We start from the raw sequence: 25018 nt of genomic DNA on the forward strand, positions 1-25018 counted from the left end.
CATTCACTGGCTGAGGTTTGGGTAGTTTCAAAGGAGGTGGCTGTACCACTAAACAAAGAGTGCCTTTGAGGAGTTTGGCCACTTCAGTACTGTTTACTGCTATTTAAAGTTACTACACATTCCCAGCCTGATTAAACAGAATGATTCAAGCAGATGAATATATGAGAGATAGCCAACGCTGGAGAACATGAGAAACAAGTGAGCAACTCATTTCATATTGCTAGTGTGAGTATATTCTTTATTATATTTAAGAAGTATGTGTATTTTTTTTTTACAAGGGTACCTGTCACTGTGTCAAATTTTTCAGGTTGATAAACAAATTTGGTACAATATACGTTGCATCTTCACATTGCTTTCCTATCTTAAGTGCTTCAAAAGAAAATGCAGGTTCTGAACAAATGATACTGCCCATTTTGTTGCTTTCCACTTTTCCTATCACTTGCAGAGTGAGAAATTGCAGTAAGCGCTGCATTTCGCCAAAGGTTGTGCCCAACTGCAATAAAAAGATTCCTATATGTGATTTGTGTTGCCATTAAATGCTCAGCTCTTCTCACTCACTCCCATAATGCCCTCTTTGGCTGTTTGTTGAAGGTGCCAAGTGTTGACGAGAGGACTAGCCCCACGGTTACACCTGTACCTCCACCACTTTGCGAGAAAGAAGAGGGAGAGCCACCGGAAAAGCCTCCAGAAGCTGAAGTACCACGGTCATTGGCAGAAAAAGAGCAAGATACAGAACCCTCTTTTAAAGATGAGAAAACAGGTATACGTAAATTGCAGAGGAGACAGTACGAATATGCTAATGCTCATGTAAGATAGACTAAAGTGCAAACATATTAGCCAGAGATTGATCTTTAAGTCAGGTACTTGTGCTCTTTTAATTTTTAGCATCAATCGTCAGATTGGCAACCCCTGTAGAGACTGAGAAGCCTGAAGTGGAAAAGGCTGATGAGAAACCATCTGAGAATGAAGAGATGAGAGAGAGACTCGAAGGTAAAACCTTGGATGTAAGGAAAGTTAACGGAGTACCCATGTTCCTGTCTCATGTTTCTCTCTTACTTGTTTTCTCCTGTTATGTCTTCACTGCCTTTTCATTGCTATTTAACCAACACTTCTGTTAAAAGTCATGTAAGATAAAAGAGAAATGCATGGAATTTTCTAGTAGTGATTGCTTTGGGGGAATAGCTCAATGCCACAGACCCACAATAGTATCATTGCCACGCATCTGAGTGGAGAGGACATTTTAACTACTAGTTTAGCTGCTTAACTTCCATCTTAAAAGCACCAGTTCTAGTCCTGGCTTCAGCACATGACTAAAAAGTATGATTACTCCAGTATTGGAACTTTCATAGATTCCCATAGCTTATATCATTCCCCGTCGTCGAAATGGGAGTCTCTGTAAACAAAAAATAACATAGCAGTAGGTACAAAAGAGAAAGAAAAAGGCCTAGGCCTCATCTCATTTTGTAGCATATCCACCTCTTTTAGTAAAAGAGACCAAACAATGTAACAACCAATCAGATTAGCCTTACCCCATACAACCTTCCTGAGAGAGATTCAGAGCCTCAGATTTTCTACTGCATGTTGTGCAAGGAAGTCTCCACTCTCAGTATCTGCTCAGTTGTCTCTTCAACTTCTTGTGTTTCATCTGTTTTTCTACAGTTTTTCTTCAGGATGTCAGACATGGAGAAGAAGGCTTTATATAAAGCTTGCGCCACCTGTTCAAAAAAGAGGTTTTATGTGGAGGACAAGCATAAAGACTGTATTTCTTGCTTGTACCCTGACCACAAGGCCACTGACTGCAAGATCTGCCGGACCTTCTCTTCAAAGACCTTGAGGGACGTTTATTCACCTGGTTTCAAAAGTTAAAGTCATGGAAGGAGCCAATATCTAGTGACAGTGAAGATGCCTCCTCTGCTACACCTTCGAGGAGATCTCAAAAAAGGGGTAGGTCTTCTCCCTCACCTTCGGCTGATCCCCCTGCCAACGCTCTACAAAAGACCTCCGATAGGTCTGATAGGCGCAGTCCCATCAAATCTCCTCACCGAGGTGTAAAGGAGAGGGAAGGACTGGTTTCTGAGATACTTTCTATTCAGAAGGCGGGCCATGGGCCTTCTGTTTCACCACCACCTTCTGAGAAGCTAAAGCTGTTCAAAAAACCAGCTTCTGTACCTTCAGAGGAAAAATCTGACAAGAAAATTCATCCGTCGACGACGACAACATCAGGTACGTCGACAACAGCGTCAAATATTCCCCTAACGTTGATTTCAGCTCCGTCGACGGGTTCGTCGGCGAGAGCTTCGCCTTCGACGACAACTTCGTCGACGCTTCAACCACAGGTACCTTTTACAATGTTGTCGACGATGATGTCTACCTCGACCTCGACAAGGATGACGTCGATGATGGTGACGACGAAGACAATGTTGACAATGATGACGTTGACATCTACAGTGGTACTGACGACGATCTTCAACCACAGGTATCTGTTACAATGTCGTCGACGATGATGACTACCTCGACATCAACGAGGATGACGTCGATGGTGATGATGACGGCGTCCATGTCTACAGTGGTACTGACGACGATCTCATCGACAGTTCCGTCGACGATCATTCCATCGTCGTCGGCGGTCCAATCTTCGTTGACAATTCCACCGACGACGACCTCGTCAACGATGCAAAAGGTGAAAATTTCCATAAAACGACGCCAGATTACACCGGAGATGACATCTCCTAGAAGAGTGACACCACTACCTCCGACACTCCTTTTGGATGAGGAATTTTCAGACGAGGATGAGGGTCCTTATGGGGATGCATACAGCCCATCCCAATTGTGTGTTAAATACCAGGACTCAGACTCTGAGGACTATTATATGTACAGCAGCAATACCTGACGCAATCTAGATGGCAAGAACAGTTACAACAGGGCATGATAGCCATGCTGTCTTCACTTATTAATGATCTACAAGTCATGTTGTTGGATTATAAGAGGATATTTCCATCTCAATCCTCTGATCAACAGGCAGAGCAGGTGCCTCCACGTCCAAACTATTCTTCTGACACGGTGGCTCCACAACTTCCACAAGCTCCAGTCTTGGAACCAACAGAACGTCACCAGGATGTGGTCACAGTGCAAGATGATTCATTGGATGATGACCAGAGCACAGGCCAAGTCCCAAATCCAGATAGGGAATGGGAAGACTACGTTATTCCGGATCCCGCTTCTCCATCAACGCATCCAGTGGATTCTCCTCCAGCGGACATTGGAGGCTTCCACAAGTTAATGGAAAGGGCTTCCAAACGGTTTGATCTTCCTGTATCATCAGTACAGTCAGAATGCTTTCTTTATGATTTTAAAGAGCCTTACAGAAAGCCTGTCCATTCTATCCCGATTGTGGAACATGTATGGAGTGAAGGGATAAAGGTAATGCAGTCTCCAGCTACCGTCATCCTGTTCTTCCTCGGCTGGAGAAAAAGTACAAGGCCACAGAGGATAGCCCCGCTTGTCTGGTTGGCTAACCGAAAGCGGACTCTGTCATTTCTCAAGCGGCCCAAAGGAACTCAAAGAATCCGTCGGCGTCCCTTACTGCACCACCGGATAAGGAGAGTAGGCGACTAGATAATGTGGGAAAGAGGTTCTCCTCTATGTCCAGCCTCCTGGTCAGGCTTCTAACGCCGTAGCAATTCTGGGGCGATATGATCGCCAAATGTGGTGCGACTTATCTCCGTATTTGGACCAGCTACCAGGAGAATCAAAGGCGGACACAAAGAGAATCCTGGAGGAAGGAGAGCGTTCGTCCTCAGAGATTATTGATTGCGCCATGGACATTGCTACCACTGCTTTCCGCTCTTTGGCGGGTGCGGCAATCCTTAGACGACAAGGTTGGCTTTGGGCCACCTGGTTTCATCCGGAAATTCAAAATAAAATCCTAGATCTGACGTTTGATGGGGAAATGCTTTTTGGAAAGCATGTGGACGATGCGCTGCAGGATATAAAAAAGGACATATAAACAGCAAAGTCCCTTGGGACTTTGAAATACCACAAAGTACCTTTCTGTGAAGCAAGAGGGAGAGGTTTTTCTTCGTACAGGGGTGGATACCAGCAACAGAGTTATTCCTCCTATTCGCAGCAATCACAGTCTTACAAACCCCAGTATTCTCAGCGACAGGGCCAGTCGTCGTCTTTCTCTCGCCAACCTTCTAGAGGACGACAAGAGCGTCAGGGGAGAGATTCCTCTAAGCGCCAATACCGGCTTCCCGGCTCGGTCTACTGTTCCTTCACCCCCTGTAAAACCAGTGGGGGTCAGGATATCACAATGCCTCCCCAGCTCGACAATAATTACATCAGATTAGTGGGTCCTCAATATCATCCGTTTGGCACACTGGAGTTTCAACACCTTCCAACCTCCAGAGCCCCTCGCACCACCAAATCCAAACATCTACACCTTCTACGTCTATAAGCTCATCATCTGCTTCTAAAAGGAGCGATGGAACTGGTATCTCTGTCCCAACGAGGCAAAGGATTCTATTCCCAGTTCTTCCTCGTTCGCAAGACAGTAGAAAAATGGTGCCCGATCTTAGACCTGAGGGAACTCGAAACCTATCTCTTAAAACTCTCGTTTCGGATGGCATCCCTTCAGGACATTTTGCGGCTTCTCAATCCAGGCAACCACATAGCCACCCTGGATCTCGAGGACACTTACTTCAATGTTCCTATCCACCCGGCACACAGGAGGTTTCTATGCTTTACAGTAGCCAAGAGCCACTTTCAATTCAAGGTCCTGCCTTTCGGACTCAGATCTGCGCACTCCATCCACAGACCTGTTCTCCACCCGAGGGAACAACAAATGCCACTTCTACGCATGCAGGGTGCACCATCAAGGGTCATTGGGAATGCGCTTTCGATAGGCTGGTCAGGTGCATTTGTTTACGCCTTTCCTCCAATTCCCCTGATTCCAAGACTGCTCAGGAAGCTCAAAGCAGAACCCTGCACGATGAATCTAGTAGCACCGGCGTGGCCCCGTCAATTTTGGTTTACAGAGCTACTCCTGCTCTCCCAGGATCATCCAATTAATCTGCGGCCAATTCCCTCTCTATTGCCGATGTCCCAGGGCCAAGTGGTACATCCAGATCCAAGCTCACTCCGGTTGACAGCATGGCTCCTGACCACTGAGAGTTTCAAAACTTAGATATCCCTCAAGAATGTAAGGAGGTTTAAACTCAAGCCCGTGCACCAAGTACGAATAAGACCTATCATTCAAAATGGAAATGTTTCTGCTTGTGGTGCCGCCCAGAGAGCATTCATCCTTTCACTTCTGCTCCTCATCATATCTTACCTTACATTTTGTCTCTGGCCAATGTTCTATCAAAGTGCACCTGGCTGCTATCTCTAGATTCATACGGACGGCTTCTGGCCCTTCCCTCTGGTCTGCAAGGATTGTCAAACAATTTTTAAAGGACTCATTAGGGTTTTCCCTCTGGTTAGACCTCCGTCTCCCATGTGGCAACTCAATTTGGTTCTTGCTCAACTCATGAGACCTCCTTTTGAGCCTATTAGTAGAGTGAATCTTAAATTTCTTTAATGGAAAGTGGCCCTCCTTCTCGCTTTAACGTCAGCCAGGAGGGTTGGTGAACTTCAAGCTCTCACTATTGAGGATCCATTCTTACAGTTTAAAAAAGTACTCTCTTATTCTGAGAACAAATCCGAAATTCATCCCAAAAGTCCCTTCGCATTTTCATTTGAATGAGCTGGTCATTCTAAAGTCTTTTTTCCCTCGACTTAAAACTCCAGCGGAGAGGACTCTTCATTCCTTGGATGTCCAAAGATGTTTAAAATTCTATCTCCTGCGTACCAAGGGTTTCAGAAAATCTACTCAACTCTTTGTCGCTTTTAGTGCACCTCGCAAAGGCTTTCCCCTTTCAAAGCAAGGAATTGGACGTTGGATTGCCAGCGCGATCCACTACTGTAATCAAGCGGCTGGTAAGCCCCTAGAAGGGGGGTCCGGGCGCACTCCACAAGATCATTGTCATTGTCTGCGGCTCTTTTTTCGCTGGAGTGCCGATCAAGGACATTTGCAGGGCAGCTATATGGAGCATTGCCCCTACCTTCACGAAGCATTATTGCCTGGATTCTTCCACACGGAGTGAGGCGGCATTGAGAGAGGCAGTCCTGAGGAACCTCTTCCAGTGAGAGGTGAGCTTTCCCTCCTAACCCTCCTTCCTGTTTTTGTTATTGCACATTTTGTATCAAATTATGTTTTTTCTGACTAATGTCTAAACGTCTAGTTATTACGTATGAGGTTATGGATACAAGGTTATTCCTTGATTTATTACACAAAATGTGCATTGTTGCTAATTGCTAACTACTCTGATACAAGAAATGGGAATCTATGAAAGTTCCAATACTGGAGTAAAAAAACAAGTTACTTACCTATAACTTTGGTTCTCCAGTATTGGTAACTTTCATAGATTCCCATGCGCCCACCCACCTCCCCTGGGAAAGTTCAGCCTTAAGCATATTTTGTTATATTGTTACACAACGGCTACGAAAATCTGAGGCTCTGAGTCTCTCTCAGGAAGGTTCTATGGGGTGAGGCTAATCTGATTGTTTGTTACATTGTTTGGTCTCATTTACAAAAAGAGGTGGATATGCTACAAAATGAGACGAGGCCTAGGCCCTTTTCTTTCTCTTTTGTACCTACTGCAATGTTATTTTTTGTTTACCAAGACTCCCATTCCAACGACGGGGAATGGTACAAGCTATGGGAATCTATGAAAGTTACCAATACTGGAGAACCAAAGTTACAGTTAAGTAACTTGTTTTCTTCTAGGCAAATCTCTATGGGGCACATGCATCAAGCTAATTACCAGACGCAAACGGGTCGATTTGCACAAATCGTCCCCTTTGCGACCGGTAATTAATCTTTTGGGATGCATCAAGCTTAAAGCCATTCGCAAAATAGATAATCGCAAAATTTGCGATTACCTAATTTGCGAATGCAGTTAGGGAATTGTAATTTCTGATTCCATAAATGCAATGCAAGAAGAATTCTCAGAATGCAACTTTACAATAAGGAATCGCAAATTACCATCAACTTCCAGTTGATGGTAATTTGAAATTCTTTTGAAAAATGCACAAAATTGCATTTTTCTAAGTGCCATATGGCACACACATGCTCTTATGGCATGTGTGTGCGCCATATGTGCACACATGCCAATTTTGGGGGTGCATCATGGTGGCTTTTGGCCCGCTGGCACCCTTGAAATTGCATTAGCAAATTGTGATTGCCTATTTGGTAATCGTAAATTGCAAATGGTTTCCCATTCATTCCTGTGGGCCTCGCTATTAGATAATGTGTAGGAATCGCTATTCTTATAGTGAAGCCTACATGCATAGGCATTTGCGATTCCTTAATAGTGATTCCTTAATAATCGCTCTTAAGGAATAGCAATTGCTTAACTTGACGCACGTGCCCCTTTATCTCCATGTGCCTCAAAATATAAAGATGTGCGATGTGAAACCGTGGGAAGTAAAAAAATACCAGTCCTGTTGTGCACTGATAAAATTACATAGTCACACTCCTTACCTCTCATATCCTGGTTTCTGTAATCAGGTTTTAATTAGATTCAAGACACAGTTAATTGGTATATGTAAAGCATCTCATGTTTGAGACACTAGATGTGCGCTGTATAAAATATCTTAAATAATAATACGATAACTTGTATGAGGCATTCTTCTTCACTCGCATTCTGGCCATCAGTTTTACCTTTTTAAGAAAAAGTAAAAACTTATTTAAAAAATAGCCTTATCTGGCAAACACCACAAAATACATGACCCCAGTACTGACTCTTTCATAGGTTCACATGCCTACATTAATATTTCCATGGACTTCAAAATAACTTCTAGCTACCTTACCACAAGCTTGCTTATAAATATTTAGGCTGAGTTTCCACATTGAAAAAAAGCCTTTCTTTGGGCCATTTTTGGTCGAGCCTAGACAGCGCATGCGCTGTCGCTAGACTTGTAGTAAATGGAATATCGAGGGTAATTTCTCCTGCTGCTTGCCATTGGTTAACTCTGGCATTGCACTTCTAGTCTCACTCATTGTTGGCTGGCGATCTCTAAGGTCACTTTGGTTTTTAGAGGAAGCAGCACCGACCAACTACAGTTAAGTTACGCTGCAGGGCTGTATCTTTTACTTTAGGGACTACTTTGTTGTTTTTTTGCAATGGCGCCTGGTTCACCAGACGTCATGCGCATATGTTTAATACGCACAGTTCCCTGCCCCATTATGGCCTGTCCCATGTGTGTGTGTGTGTGTGTGTGTGATTTACTGTCCCATGACTGATTCTCGGCGTCCTACTGCACAGCTCCCTGACCCTTTACGTCCTCTCCTCCATGTCCTCAATGTGTGTGTGATTTACTGTGAGAGTGACTGATTCTCTGCATCTTACTGCATGGCCCCCCATTGCCCCATTACGGCTCTACTCCCCTTCCTTAGTGTTTGTGATTTACTGTCCCAGTGACTGACTCTCGATGTCCTACTGCATAGCTCCTTGCACCATTGTGCGAGCAGTCGACTCACCTCCAGGACCGGTGCTGAGCCTGTCTTGCAGGGAGGAGTCATCGCGGTGGAAGACTGACCCGTACCTGATCGGCAGTGCTCCTACAGTAAGTGCCACTATTACCAATTCAGTCCTCCATCCGTGTAACATGGAGGCTGATCGTGAATAGCGCGGATATCCTATTCACCCGGCAGTTTAATAAACATCACTTTCTTTTTCATCGTATTGTATAATCTGACTTAACTTTACATTGGCTGGTGAGCAGGTCAAGTAACGCGCTGTGTGTCAAATGGGAGAGTTTCAATCACAGGGGAAACCAGGGGATGCTTTTGTATCCGCTTTTCAGTACCAGCATTCCTTAGGCTCGCGATGCAAGTGACTTATAGTGCTGCTTTAGAGAGCTGCACAATAAACTGCCTGGCGTCCCAGTTAGTATTACAGGAGACTGGAGTCTTGACAGTAGACTGACCGGATATGAAGAGAAGCAAAGGGCAGTGTTGGGGAGGTGCAGTGGGTGATTCTATGGTCGCTGAGGGATAATGATGGAATAAATGAAGGGAAGCTAAGTCGTGAAGGTGCCTATCCTGAGGCTTCCCAGTGCTGCAGCAGGCTGGGCAGCACTCGGAATCTGCGAGTCGGCTGATTTTAGTGACTCAGGACTTATGATATTTTATTAGCAGGAAGCTGACATCATCTGCGCTGGGGCCTCACCCATCTATTTGGTACCGTAACTAAGGTCCCGCAGTGAACGTCTATTTGCAGCAATTTTAGGATCTTCTTAGAGTTTCTGTGTTTGCTCAAATGAATATAATCTCTGATATTTATATGTTTTCCACCTCTTCATTGCTTGATTGTGCTTGTAAGAAAGTGTCACTCATAGTCGTTGAATGTCACTCATAATTACACTGACCTTTTCAAAATGTCATACATAAGCAATCTGAAACCTTGGCAGCTATGTGTGGCCTCTCCTCCCTGTCCTCATAGTGTGTGTGTGTGATTTACTTGATTAAAGAGGCCTGAGCTGGAATCCAAACCACCAGCCTTTGTATTGGCACCCCTAACATCCCATAGCCCCGTCCACTGGATTGGAGCGAAACTTTGGGCCCCTGCTTTTATTCTTTAACAAATTAAACACTGCAGAAATAATGCCTTTTCAGGGTGCTGAGCGGACGGGTCACCCCTATATTACATGTATGCAAAGGAAGTTTGCATCAGCATTCTCCCTGTATAGGAAAAAAGGCTGAATGAGAAATTAACTTTTCCATATGATTCACCCACGTGGGCTCTAAATACTGATTTCTGCAGAAGGAGTAGTGTCTGCCTCAATCCGTACTACAAGACCTGTGGTACTATCTCCTGACGTATTGCAAAATGACGTATTATCGCAACTGACCCGGGGGCAAAACCATCAGGTCAAACCTAGTAGAAAGTGTCCACACAAAACGAAAAATTCCATAATATGGTGCGAAAATCAGCGAGGTAACCCTGTTTGTAATGTTTTTTACTTTTCATGGCGGACATATGGGGTATAACTTGTGCTCCCCCTGTAATCCCTCATCTCTGAATTACTGATGCTAGAAGGGGCGGTAAAACATGAGTATGTCCAACAGAGGGTTTAGTCCCTGGGAGAAAACTCTTCTAAGTAAATTGTGCCCGCAAGGCACACTCCTGGAAACCAATAATTGTTGTATTTTACGGGTCTATTCCTGGCATTCTATAACAAGCGTTTGCAATTCACTAGGTTTCACATTTACGTGAGTCTGAGCTATTGATATTGCAAATAACAATTCCTTTTATTTTTGTTTTCGTTTTTAAAACCTAAATAAAAGGCATTGTCATTTACAATGCCAATAGCTTAAATTCGCGTAAACGCAAGACCTATTGCCTTGCAAATGCTTGTTTAATAACTGTACCACTTTTTCCTTAGAGCAGTGGCTTTTTCTCCCTGCTGTCACTAAGCTATGATAATTCTCTTTGTTTTGCTGATAGCATGTGTAATTTTGCATCCTTCAGCGTTGTTACTCCATTTGCATTTATAAAAGTGTCCTAAGAAAAAATGGTAAAAATTATTTTAATCTCACACTATCAAGCGGCTTACCCTTGTGCAAAGAAAATGGACAGGTTATAGATATATTCAACAACACAAACTCCCTTTTCACTGAAAACTTGAACTGCTCAAGTTGGCTAATGTTGCATGATAAAAAATAAATAACAAATACTTGCCAATGTCTAATGTGGGATCTCAAAGAAAAGGGTGAAAAGTTATCATACGAGTACACAGACATGCTGCTGTAAGTTAGGCATAGTAACTCATATTGTATACCAAGTAGCAATATTCCCACATGTTTTGGACTTAACAGAGCTGAGCCTGTAGTAAGCGACCAGAGGCAGTAAAAGAAATGCCCCTTTTTTATGTTGAGCCTAGCACAGTGCGCATGCGCTGCTCTAGGAGATGACCTTTTGGAATCGGTCTTCACTTTTGTAACACTCGTGTGTGGCAGCATCCACCTTGCAGGAGCGAGCAGGGGCCATCTGTTTCTAATTAGCGTGGCCTCGTGCCCTTGTTTACATTTGCCTGTCTTGCGGTCGCGTTCACTTTCTTGTCTGTCTAGTGCTCGCTTTCCCTTTCCTGTTCCCTCTGGTTACTTTCATTTTCTTGCCTGTCTCGCGGTCGCTTTCACTTTCCTGTTCCCTCCCCTCTTTTTTTATACACGCAACACTTTAAACAAACAAAACAACATATGCAAGTTGAGAGTGCTTTAACCCCTTGGCTATGGCGCTAATTCCACGGCAGCGCTAGGGGGAGGGGGGGGGGGCGCTGTGCTTGTGACGGAATGGTTCAGTCACGGCCCGCCCGCCTAATAGAATGCTCAGCGCAGGTGCGAAATCAGCACCGCGCAGGGGCCGGGCCTTGACGGAACCACTGAGTCCCCTGTACAGCACCACCGTGGCTCGTGACGGAATGGTTCCGTCACGAGCATGCAAGGGGCTAAATGAGCCAATACCAGATTTTTTTTTTATTTTGTGAAGGAAAGTATCTGCATTTCTCAAGGAAAACGTGATAGTTTTAATTAGAGAGTACCAGCACTTCTCAAAACAAGCAGGTACTCTGGTACAGCAGTTCTATTTTTCCATTTCAAGCATTGCCCTCGGGCATGCACACCGATGTCTACTCGTGCACGCTCTTTCCTTGAACACACACACTTTTCCTCAAGCAGGCTGTTCTTGACACCGTAAACCGCTCCCACATGCGCACAGTGCACTGGTGTGTATTTCTACAATCACTTGTGCTGACAACACATGCAAAGCCAAGTGAATTTCAAGTGGTGTTTCAAGGATATTTTGATTGTAGTAACAAATGAATGCTTTACTTACATGTATTCCAGTGGAAAGAACACAAAAGCACTGATTCAACAACAGTGTAACAGTTTCATATATCACAACGTGTCTGTTTGTGCGAAAGCAAACGTGCAAGTTGGGAGTCCGAACCCCTTTCTTAATTAAATCTCCCTAATCCTTTTGTAAACTAAATACAAGACAGGGTTTTTTACGTTTCTATAGCTACTTGTACACCAACCCAGTTTCCTTGTATGGAACCCACGCTATACAAACACAACACAGGCACTCCATCTCGGATAACTTACAAATCCATTTGAAACCAGTTTGAGCTGGTATTTCGCCTAGTTCCGGGAACCGGCGTGCTGGAACCGGGAGAAGGACACGGGAGGGAGGGTTGCGCTCAGTCCGTGGCTGCCCAGCCCCAAATGAGACACGCATACCTGCCCTTGTGTAGTTTGTTGGCCAACCTGCGCTGGTTAAACCGAGGGGCCTCTGTTTTCATAATCCCGGCTTTCCTACTCAGCAGTGCGATCATGGGGGGATAGATCAATTTGCCGCAGCATTTGTTTCTTTTTAGCATACAATGGGGACCACTTTCAGATTGGTGTTCTGTGCTGTCCCTGGATGTTCACTTTGTCCTTCTTTCAAAAGCGACCCTCCGGCATGTCAAATAAGCTATTAAAAGTGCCTCTCCCTGATCTTACAGTATTGGAGTTTTCGGAAGTGGCAGGACTGTGCGTTTAGTTTTAAATTGATACATGGTATGTCTGTGTTTGTAAATAAACTGAAGCGGAATAACAAAACTGGGACGTGTAGAGTCAGAGAGCATGTGCTGCTCTGCAAGGCATGCTATATTCTGTGAGGTTTAAACACGCCAACTTAGCTAACAAACATTGGCAAAACCAATAGCTCTAGCTAAACACTTACAAAGCCCCAAAGGTGAGACCTGTTGGCTATGGCAATGCATGTTTAAGGTGCTTCCAAAGAGCAAGAATGGGTGAAGCGTTCAAAAGATATAGGATGTGGAAAGAATCGAACCGAAAACATTTAATTCACTATCCCTAACCTAAAGGCAATGTAGGAGAAATCCTGGCTTTTCTGTCAATACTATACCTTACCTTCAGCTCACATGAGTATAGTTTCTAGCTTGTAAACATAGCAGGGGTGATATCTGAAAGAGGCTCTGCCTGGCATCACACAATATTTTTAGAATCGTGACTAGTCAGTAGCCACCTATCTACACTGTGCACAGTGTTTTAGAAGTATTTTTATTCAACAACACAAACTCCTTTTTCACTAAAAACTTGAACTGCTCAAGTTGGCTAATGTTGCATGATAAAAAATAAATAACAAATACTTGCAAAATTCTAATGTGGGATCTCAAAGAAAAGATTCCATTAGTTTATCTGGATTTGGTTGCACTCGCGCTGTAAATCTGATTTCTTACAAGATGATGCTCACTTCGCAGCTGCACCTTGCAAACCCCCCTCCACGTGGCCCCCTTCTCATAGGAACTGTGGTCTACATATGCTGGAGGTGTTTACTGCGAAGCCCAACCTGGGGAACCTCAGCGCACTGGACTTAATTTTGTTGCTGGAGTTTCTTTTTTTTACTTTGTAGTCAATGTCTTTTTTTATGAATGCATGTAGGTTTTGAAGCTGTGCTTTTTTGGAACATTAATTCTGTGTAATGGACTCTCAAAGAGATGCGCTGATTGTTTACATGTCTGTCACCCTCCTAGTAGTGTTACTAAAACCCTTGTGGAAAAATCACTTCCTCCTTTTTTTTTTCTTTTAGACAGCGCTATGGACTTGAAGCTACTGGAGCTCTTTTTTCAGCACCAGTTACATTACACAACGAAACATTCATTTTTTGGGTAGGCATGGGGAGATTAAGCGATTTACCCATAATCAAAGGATATTGGGCTGACGCTGAGATTGGTTCCCCAGCACCAATGTTGGCAGCTCTGGCCGTTACACTACATCCAAGCCATTGCACTCGTACTCCAAGCCTTGCTTTCCTCAGCTGTTTGAAGGAGGGCGCTTTAAGCACATCACGCAGAGGTGTAGGAAGGATGCATGTGCCTGCTGGGGGAGGTGTCCATGATCATCTCTAAACTTGCACTGACTTCCAGCAACACTTGTTAGCACTGTCCAGGCATAGGTCACAGCTCATTAGTACCGGGTGAACACCCAAATATAGCAACAGAAAGGTGCCCAGTCAACCTTTGCAAAGGGTATAACACTGGGCAGCAGCACCATGTCACTGCATTTTGAGTAACTTTTGAACCGTTTAGGCTAGAAACTTTTTTTTTAATCTGCACATTATGCATTTGATGATGGATTATGTGGCAAATCCACAATTGTGTGAAAAACAGTTACTGCACATATTGCCTTTCTCGATAAACAAGTCATACCACTTTTTTGAAGTTTTAGTAACTTATATTACAGATGTACTCATCAAGCTAAAATGTACAACGCTTGTTACTGTATCCCCTGTCTTAAATTCTTCTATCACTCTTCTTCATAGTGTGTTCAGGTATCTTTTATCAGCACCAAATCCCTATGTTTAATCTATGTTTTATTATCATTCCTCTTGTTCTCCTCAATGACCAGTTTGTTCCTGTTCTTACTGCCACATTCTACCTTGGTAGGTGAAGATCTTAAAGTGGAAAAAGAATTTGCCAAGGATTCTTCCAGAGTGGGTAGCTTGAAGGACGAGAGCAAGGTGATCAATGGAAGAAAGGATGACAGTAGGCTGGAGAGGCCTCGCTTCATGTTCAACATTGCAGATGGCGGGTTCACAGGTAAAAGATCTCCCCGTCACCCTCTTCGTACCCTGACGTGTAGAAATAGCTAATCTCCTTCTGTACTGTGTAGTCACATACAAACGTTTTGTATAGCTGTATAAACGGATATTGCATACCTGTCCCAATCATTCTACTCCTTTCCCATGTTTCTCTTGACCAACCACACGTAGCCCCTAGTTTCACTCTTATTCATATATTTAACTTTTATACACCATGGACTAGACTCTCACATCAGGATAACAGATCGCTTAAACTGAAGAGATGTAACACATATTATAACATTAAACATATTAAAGAAATGAGCATAAGGAACATCAACGGTAAAGCTATCAAATATAGTAATTGGGTGTATTACATAGTACTGAGTAAAAAAGCAATAAAGGAGTAGTCGAAGGAAAAAGGAAATAGTCCAAGTATTATGTTGACTATATCAGAACATAAAACATCTGGTATTAGGTTAGATTATAGACTAAAAAAGTGTGAGCTTTGGGACAATTTGCTCATGATACAGGGGATCCTTATCAAAGTCATAAGCACTAAATAGCCTTGCCCACACACAGGGATCTCAGAGCACATATATATAAAATACTTATATATAAAACTTAAATATACAACACTTATATATATAACACTTATATATATAACACTTATTCAAGTGGCACATCTGCACTAATTCAAGCAACCTTTATGGTGGTTTTAGTGGTCCTTGATAATCATAGTGGTAGCTGTGGAAAGCGAGAGCAGCCTTCAGGCTTATCTTGAAGGAGTGTTAAGCAGCTTGTTCAATCTGTAGTGTAAGTTAGATGAAAGAAACCACATAGTGTTTATCATAAATATGTCAATTAATGACAACACCATATCACTATCGAATTGGTATATCTCCTACCCGGAGACATCAACACAATACACAAAAATACTTCAAAAGCAATCAGATAAGTAGCACAAAATGCAATGGTCTCCAGTGGGGAGACCAAACCATGTACAAAAAAAATGGAATGCGAACTGCAGAAGAGGACAGGACTTGGACCAGATGACCCAGAGGAGCCGGGGACCGAAGGAACCACCCAAGGCAAGTACCCAGGTGGCTGTGTGCAGAGTGGACACACAGTCCCCGGCCCAGTGGAATTCAAAGGAGAAGTTGTGGTTGCAGTTTTAGGGAAGATGGACCCTTCTGTAAGTACCAGGTGAAACTGAGGAAGGCCAGGAGCTATGCACAAGCTTTCCCATGTCGGTGACTAGGTGGTCAGTGTCCGGCAGGACCACCAACAAACCATGGTAGCCGTAACTGATGTAGCAGATGAAGAAGGACCAACATTGGGACAAGCAAGGTCCAAGGGTCACACCAACAGTAGGAGAGTCAGTGCAGGCCCCGAGCAAGCAGGGGAGCCCACTGAAGCAGTAGAAGACCCTCAGGAGGACCCAACGGATGAAGGCACAGGAGTTGCAAGAGAAACTTGAGCAGCTCACTAAAGTTGAAGACCCACAATGCAGAGGATGCTATGAGGATGCTGATCTTGGGGGGAAGAGATGCTGGAGGCTGGAGTTTATTGTAGCCCGAAGATCTCTGGAGTGCAGGGCCAACAAGCCTTGGCATCGGCAAGTCAACGAGTTGCACGGGGTTCGGTCCCAGCGGTTCCGACGAGGGATACCGGACTCAAAATTGCAGAGAAGACAGGTTAGGCCTCTTGGGAGTTGCAGAACTACCACCTGTGTTGCTGAGCCTCCGGAAATCTTTAGAACTACAGGAGCAGCAGACCAGTCATCTTTGTTGCGCTGCCTGCAGATGTAGGGGAGTGAATCCTTCACTCCAAGGGAGATTACTTTAGGTGTCCTTGATGCCCAAAGGTCTGTTTGTTGAAGAGCCTGGAAGAAGCACAGACACAGGCGCAGAAGAATACTTGAAGACCAGTAGCAGCAGGAGTCTTTGTTGGTGCAGTCTCGAAGTTCAACAAAGTCCAAGTGGCCAGATGATTGAAGAACGACATAATTTCACGGTTGATTCTTGATCCACGATGAATCTAAGGACCCACCCATAGGTAAGTCCTTAAGTACCCTAAGGGAAGGGTTGGAACAACACTGTGGTCCCTCCCAGAGGAGGGGCTGGACAGAGGGGAGGATACTCCAATGTCCTTTGCCCAGTTTTATTCCAGAGTGGGAGCCAATGGTTCCCTAAACTGGTTCAAACTGAAGTGTGCACTGAGGGCACGAAATGTGCCCTTCAAAGCAGACTGGTTGCGCGGGTAAGCGCCCCCACCACAGCTCAAGACATGAAGTCCTTTCTGGGAGGTGGTCACACCTCCATGCGACAGGAAATATTTTTCAAGTGTAATTTCCCATTGGCAACAGACAGAGATTTGGAGTTTGTGGTCTTGAACTCACAATTTCAAAATGCTTCTTTTTCCGAAGTTTGTTTTTAAAATGTGTGTCTAAAGATGGCACTTTTAAAAAGTGGACATTTTCTTGCTTAACCATTCTGTGCCTCGACCTGTCTGTGGAACAAACATCTGGGTTGGCTGACAGTTGGGCTCTGTGCATTCACTCTAGATAGTCACACAAAGGGAACTGAGGTGTGCCCTGCATATCTTGATGGCCCTTCACCAGGCTGATGGGTCTTCCTGAGTTCGAGTAGTGGGAGGAGTTGTCACTGACACCTGAATATGGCTGTGCCTGTCCTCACACAAAGCTGTCTCCACCCCCTGTAGTGTGTGAGCCAGGCCAGGGAGAGGGAAGGTATTGTGCACTACAATGACTTTCCTTTGAAGTTTGCCTACTTCAAAGGCAGAAAGTGGTGTAAGTATTGGACCTCTGACATCCCAAAATCAGAACACTTCAATATACAAGAAGAAGGAATTTCATAGAAGATACAGACCTTACGACTAAGAAAATAAGCAGATAGACGCCATTGGCAAGAAGATGTGTGTAACTGTTGCAAAGTCGCGCATCCTCTCAAGGACGTGGATGAAAGGGAAGCAGAAGACAATGAGTTCCCTCCTTACATTATACCTCTTCTTTACTTTCAGCCCCACCATCCACTTGCTTCATTCCTTTGTGAAGAAGAACAAGACAAAGACGGAGGTCCCTTTAAGAGTCAGGACCAAAAGGTCTATCGCACCTTCTATGCTAAAAACATCACAGAGACAGGAGGACCAATGGATACCAATACCCACTGGACATTTTTTTGAAACCCCGGAATAACAGAGAAGCCGGAAACCATTGCGAGGACGAAACGCCAACACGGCAGGAAGAGCAGAAGAAGGACATATTCGGGTCTTGCGGCATTGAGAACAAACCGAACATCACGTCGGAGGAACTAGTTCAACAAGAGCCTCCAATCCCTATTCCGAGACCAGAAGAGACCCCGACCTCGACTTACCCAAAGAAGATGCATATGCACAAAGAAGCCGACAGTGTTGCGAGCTGTCCCTCCACGTTCCTGAAGGAGTTCATCTATGGGGACTGATAGGGAGGAGGGGGGAATGGGCGAACAAGTCTTAACTGGGAATAAGGGAGGAGAAAAAAACTTTTAGATTAAGGCACTATCGAACTGGTGGAGGAAACTTCTTTAAGGGTGAATATCCCCAGTCACCACCCCGTCTTTAAAATCACAGCAGAAGAAGAGAAAAGAAAACTTACCAGGGTCTCTGTTCTTTCTGAGGCATCCACACCGTCTGGCGCAGAAGGACCCTGAAAAGAAAAGAAATAGAGGAACACTGTACAAGTGATAGCAAGACTATTCACTATGAAATAAAAATAGTGAAATACAAAGCCATTTGTGCTCTCTGCCTTATTATTAACCCGCTTAAATCTTTACAGGAACATCTGCATCTTATATGATGGTAGCAAGCTCTTCTGCTTTGCTTGGGGGTACGACAGGTCCCTATGGGATTCGCTAGCAAGATTCATGGAAAAACTGCCCAATGAGGATGGACAGGATTTTCAAGAAACTCTGAATGAAGGTTGCCTGGTGTCTAATCAGTTATAAGTACAGCTGTAGATGCGTCGGACTTATGCACACAGCATCTGTGCAAGAATATCGTCTTGGCTGCTTAGGTAACACCCTTTTAGGGACCCATGCGGACAATGAGATGTCGAGAATGATGACAGAATTGGACACCATTAAGGCTATTGGTCTGGAAAAGAAGAAGGAATTTCATAGAAGGTACAAACCTTATGACAGGCGAAATTTTCCACAGAGGGTTCAAAACCTCCCTGGCAACAGCATTACCAGCTGGCAAGGTTGCATGTCCATCCTCGCAAACCTTCTAGAAGAGGGTCATAACAACAACAAGCTTCAGCTGCAGGAAAACCTTCTGCTAAACAATTAATCATCACTGCCCCCTTCTCTGTTACCAGATCCAGTGCAGGAAAGTACTGTCCATCACTTGGAAGGGTGGTAATCACAAAAGACAGATGGGTCTTGAATATTGTTCAGAATGGCTATTCTCTTTGCTTCAAGTTACCTCCTCCTACTGTCCCTCCAGTGAAAATGTCATGATACCAGCTAGACTTCTCACAGTCGGAGGTCAACTTTCTAATGCAGAAAGAGGCTATGGAGGTTCCATGTCATTAAAGGAAATTGGGAATTTATTCCTGTTATTTTCTAGTAAAAAAGAAAGGACCAAAACGAGTTTAGTTCCATCTTAGGTTTAAGAGTACTAAACAAATACATATGTACAGAAAGGTTCAGAATGCTGGCCCTTCACCCAATCCGGCCATAACCACATCAAGGAAACTGGATGTGGTGATAAACCTTCAGGATGCGTATTTTCACATTCCAATTTCCGCAAAACATCAGAAATTTCTCCTCTTTAAAGTGCAATCTTGACTCTGTTGGTACAAAGTACTACTATTTGGCCTACAATCAGCCCCATAAACCTTTTCAAAATGAATGACCGTGGTCACAGCATACTTAAGGAAAACGAAAATCTTTGTTTAGCCTTAACTGGATGAATGACTTATAAAGAGTTCTTCACCATTGCAGACAAAGGAGCTTTTTCAAATTTGTGTAGAAACACTCTCCAATCGAGGCCTCTGTATCAACTTCAAAAATTCTACAATATGCCCAGTACAAAGACTACAATTCTTGGGAGCTACACTGGACACATAGGCAGAAAGAATGTGTCCTTCTGAGGAGAGAATATCATCAGTCACTCTGAAATGTTGCAGTCTTCTACAGACTTACCATCCACCTGCAAGGCAGATTGCATCTCTAGTGGGTTCGATGGCCTGGTGCATCTTCATAGTTCCTCGTGCAAGGTTGCACATGAGACCTCTCTGCAATGCCTGGAAGGCCAGTGGAATCAACTTTCCTACTGCTTGGAAGAAATGCTGACTCTATCACTGGCTTCAAGTCAGTTTCTCCCATGGTGTTCTAAGCGAAATAATCTGATGGTGGCGGTGCCGTTCCACAGTACCCACAAACTCAGACATTGATCACAGATGCTTCTCTTCAGCGATGGGGTGCTCACATGAGTTCCCTTCAGACTCAAGGAATTTGGTTGGTCATGGAAAAGACTTACCACATCAATATAGTGGGCTGAGAGCAGTTCACCTTGCTCTAACATCTTTCCAGCGATAGCAACACACTCTCTCCTTGTTCAAACCGAGAACACATCTATACATTATCTGGACAATCTCTCAATTCACATGCCATTTGGAAATCTTTAATAGACAGGTACTTTAATTATGACAGTTATTCATTTCCCAGGTGTTCAAAACATGCAAGCATATTCTCTCAGTTGACACTTGATTGGATTCCAAAAGACGAGCTCTTCCAAGATATTTTTCACAAATGAGGATATCCTCAAATAGACCTGTACGCAGGCGCAAACAAAAGAAAATGTCACAACTACGTGTCCAGGTTCTCCCAACCAGGTTCGAAGGGGAATGCTCTTTTGATAACTTGGTCAGACAAATTTCTCTACGCAGCTCCACCAATTCCTCTCATTCCAACAGCTATTGTCAAACTATACAAATCCAAGACCAGAATGATAACCAGTAGCACCAGAACAGCCTTGCCAGTGGTAGTTCAAGGACCTTCTACATCTGTCAGAGAGGCCGCACAAGAGGTTGCAGTGCAAACAGGATCTTCTGTTCAAGTTTGGAGGACAGAGACTACATCTCAACCTTCCATAACTTGACAGCATGGCTCTTAATTTTTTTCAATATGGACATTCAGGCCTTTCTAAATAATGTATGGACATTCTAATACAGGCTAAAATACCTTCCACTAGAAGATCAAATGCTTTCAAATTTATGGTGAACACAAAATGAGAACACAATCCAATCTTGTGCAAACAAGGTGTAGTCATTCTGTATCTTCTCCATTTGGCTAAATCAGGACTGCAATTTTCCTCCATTTAGGCCCACCCTGCAGCCATTACTGCCTATAGGAAATGTTCACAGACATCTTTCTTTAGAATTCCAGTGGTGATTTTTTTTAAAGGACTTAGAAAGATGCTCCCTCCTGTTAGGATGCTCTCTCCTCCATGGGAACTTAATATTGTAATTTCCAAATTGATGGCTCCACATTTGAACCTATAAATAAAGCCTCTTTGCAACATATCACATGGAAAGCAGCTTTTCCTATTGCCATCACTTTAGCCCCTTCGGTTTTCAAGACTTGCACTTCGTGTGGGCATCTTATGTCGGCAACAAACCCTCTCCTCATTTGTATGTGGTGTTTAGGGGAGGATCACAGCACCACTGATTGTGAGGCGGGCCAGCACTTGAAGTCGAAGTCACGGCAGGAGCGCCCCCGGTGAGTAACTGTTGCAGTTTGCCCCCAAGGGCTGGTGTCCGGCCTGCCGGGGGCGTGAGCTCTCCGCCGGTGATGCGGCCCTGCATGTCATCCTATCCACTGTTTCCTGGTGATGGGCCATCGAGAGTCCAGATGGAGACTTACGCGGCGGCTTTGCTGGCCTCACTGGTGTCTCCTCCTCCTTCCCCTCCTGGGGCGACAGCGGATCCCTTGCCTTGCACAGCTCCGGCAGTGGAGTAACGAAACTCGAGGGGGCCCTCCTGCAAAGTACATGGAGGGCCCCCCTTCAGAATCAGTCAGGAGCTTTCAGTCCAGAGTACTGTGCTGAGGGGGCGCCACTGTTCTTACAGACCCTGCTTAGCTGATGAAACAGCATACCGTCCTCGACACACCTGCTCTATCAGAAAGTCAAATGTGCCTGGTCAGCTCAAAGAAAGTCAGATAATCACTCCATTGAGAAGCCAATCTCCCTATTGTAGAGCCTTCGAATTTCCACCCTGTTAATAACCTCCCTGTGCTACCAAAGGTGTTGTACAGATTCATTATTAAGTAAGTTTAAGTCTTCTTGGAAAAGCATACAACACTCTCAGTTGTGAAATCCGTGTTTGGGACCTGACATGGACCAAGCACCTCCCTTCTTGTTTTTTTTAAGAAAACCTTGGGCTTCATAAATGAGGAGTCATATTCTCTCCTAGTGCTCCTTTATGCAAAATTATCAAAAGTTACAACGTTGATCCACATTGTGTAATTTCAGGGAGAAATGTGTACGCAAGATGTAGCGTTTGGGTAATTTTTTTAAGACAAACAGTATTTCAGGTAGATTTCTTTACTCAAATGGATCCTTTGGGTAAAGTTTGAGAACGAATAAACACATCAGAATGCAAATAGCAGTGGTTTGAACACGAGTAGCAGCTCCTTTAACCTGGGCAGTTAACAAATATTTCAGGAACATTTCTTTACCTGAGCAGAAAGTTCAGTTATTTGTGCAAACCTACAAATCCAAAACCAGAGCATCTGGAAATAAACTCAAAATGACATTTTCAAGTTTAATTTTAAATTTTTGCGGTTCAGCCAAATTTGAACATGTGACGCATTCTGCATAATTATGTGTAATTTCAAGTACTTTTGTGGTAATTACACCACGCACAATTATGTGAGTTACACCCACTCCAAATTAAAACCATGTTGTGGCACTTAGGATAACCTCCACATGGTTTCATTGTTTCCTGGATAGATATCAACGGGTTAAATTTGGTCCATATCTGCCAGAGGTAAGCAGTTTTGAGTCTGAGGTTCCCATGGCTTTGTGTTGTCTCCTATACTGCTCAAAAAGTACTTGCACTTACTATTTGGCCTCTTCAAGGGACACAAGGTGCATGCACATTCTTACACTGATGACACTAAAGTATATGAAATTCTCCTAAGACTTGGGGTCCATCCTCTGTTGAAACCTCTTTTAAACAAAATTAAAGACTGTACATCATCCATCTCTTCCTAGGTCAATTCAGGCAAAACAGAATTAATTATCTTTATGTGAGACAGGAAGATCATCTTTATTGAAAGTACCTCCTTTTGCAAAGTGACCACTTTTTGGGTGGTCGTTTCCGGTTTGTTAATTTCTTGAGACTTACCTGTTGGTAATCGTGAACTCTAACTGTTATCCACTGCCCTGAGAATATGCTCTGACACCTAATAAGTTGAAATTGGCTTAAAACCTGATTGCACATGTAATAAAAGCCATAGTATCTGGTGCAGAAGTATACCCAGAGCATGGAAAGTTAAATGCCACTAGTAGACTGCAGCACCTATTCTGCCATCAACTACAGTGCCTTATTAAAACAAGCATTTACAATGCAATGGTTTCGCCTTTGGAAAAGTTAGAGCTATTGGCATTGTAAATGAAAAAATCTGTATTTATGTGTTGGTTTTGAAAACAGATAAATAAATGGCATTGTCATTTACATTGCCATTAGCTTAATCTCTCGCAAATGTGAGACCTTTTGTACCCTACGGACGAGCTCAGCAGACAGCAATTACTACCACACACACACACCCAGAGCCACACACACACACCCAGAGCCACACACACACACCCAGAGCCAGCCACACACACCCAGAGCCACACACACACACCCAGAGCCACACACACACACACACACACACACCCAGAGCCACATACACACACACACACACACACACAGAGCCACACACACACACACACACACACACACACACACACACACCCAGAGCCACACACACACACACACACACCCAGAGCCACACACACACACACACCCTGCTGATGAGGTTATTTGGCACTTCCATGATGATAGACCAAGTGTCAATCCTACACTACCAATCAGGTCTCCTTATTCAAGCGATAACAATCTGACTACTTCGCCACATCCTCGGCAGTCCAGGCTACCTGTTGCCGGCCTCAGTTGGCCCGCTGTAAAATGGTGCGTGGGGTCAACACGCAGTGCTGTGATGTGTTGTTGGTATTAATAATTGCCACTTGTATGCCACTAAATATGTAATTAGTACTGTATTGATGGACAGATGAGAGGCGAACAAGTTTAACTAGGGGCAGCCTCATGACGGCCACACTAGGCTTGGAGAGCATGAAAGGCGGAGCCATTCGAGAACCCTCGTTGTTGACAGTACAGTTTAGGTAAAGATACCTTTAAGAATGTCCTTTTCCCATAACTCCGATCTATCCAGGAGGAGCGCACAAAATCTAGAGGTATGCTTGGCATTCTTGGACCTTTTCTTTATAGCATCGGGGCTACAAGTACCCGAAAAAAGCTCCCCCGGATTAACTAGCTGCTTGCGCATAGACCTAGAAACATTGAGAGCTCGGAGACGACCGAGGCCAACAAACATAATTAGGCAAAAGACAATCATTAAAGACCAAACCCCACTGAATGACACCACTGAGAATTCCACAAGGGCTGAAAAGCAAACAGGAACATGTTATTTAAAAAGTAAGAACGGAAGGATTTATGGTAAATGCTATACTGACCTTGGGTGTTCTTGTCTCCTTTGCTGGAAGTCTGTGATAGGATCCAGGGTGGATTTGGAGCAAAGAGGTTGTCGTTGGCCTGCTTCTTTCCAAAGAGCCTGGTCAGGGTGCCTGATTTGGAGTGTGTCTTCTTCATGGCGTCGCGTGCTGGGCCGGACCTGGGGTGCTCCGGGCCTGCTGCTCTAGCAGGGCATGCTGCGGTATGGGGCGCAGGGCGGCGGTGGCTGTATACTGACGGGCACAGGTGGAATGCTTTGGGCTGGCCCACAGGGGGAGGAGAGCAGGGAACACCCAGCCTCTTCCTGCAAGACTGAAACTCGCACAGGTAGGACGCCTCTCTCTCTCCCAGGAATCTACCCTGCCCTTCCCGAGGACGAAACTGCCCTCCTCCCGATTAGAGCTGTCAAGAGGAGCTGCTGTCCTGTCTGCTGCCAGAGAGTGGAATTTGGAAGGGTGACGCACCAAGGAACACCTCCGTAAAAATATTTCAAAGGGTGTGCAGCGCTGTCCTGTAAATTCTGGCCGCA

The 25018-nt window shown here is 44.3% G+C and overlaps 1 protein-coding gene across 3 annotated transcripts in view; it reads left to right on the forward strand.

Moving 5' to 3' along the window:
* CHD3 (chromodomain helicase DNA binding protein 3) overlaps positions 1-25018 on the forward strand; it is an 813321-nt gene that overhangs the window by 652845 nt on the left and 135458 nt on the right. For all 3 annotated transcript variants that reach the window (XM_086946072.1, XM_086946074.1, XM_086946073.1), the window contains 3 exons: positions 592-760; positions 886-990; positions 14554-14706. In XM_086946072.1, coding sequence (XP_086802198.1) covers positions 592-760; positions 886-990; positions 14554-14706 — 427 coding nt within the window. The remainder of the gene's footprint in view (positions 1-591; positions 761-885; positions 991-14553; positions 14707-25018) is intronic.

This window comes from Lissotriton vulgaris, chromosome 12 (genome assembly GCF_964263255.1).
Source record: "Lissotriton vulgaris chromosome 12, aLisVul1.2, whole genome shotgun sequence".
Taxonomy (NCBI): Eukaryota; Metazoa; Chordata; class Amphibia; order Caudata; family Salamandridae; genus Lissotriton; species Lissotriton vulgaris.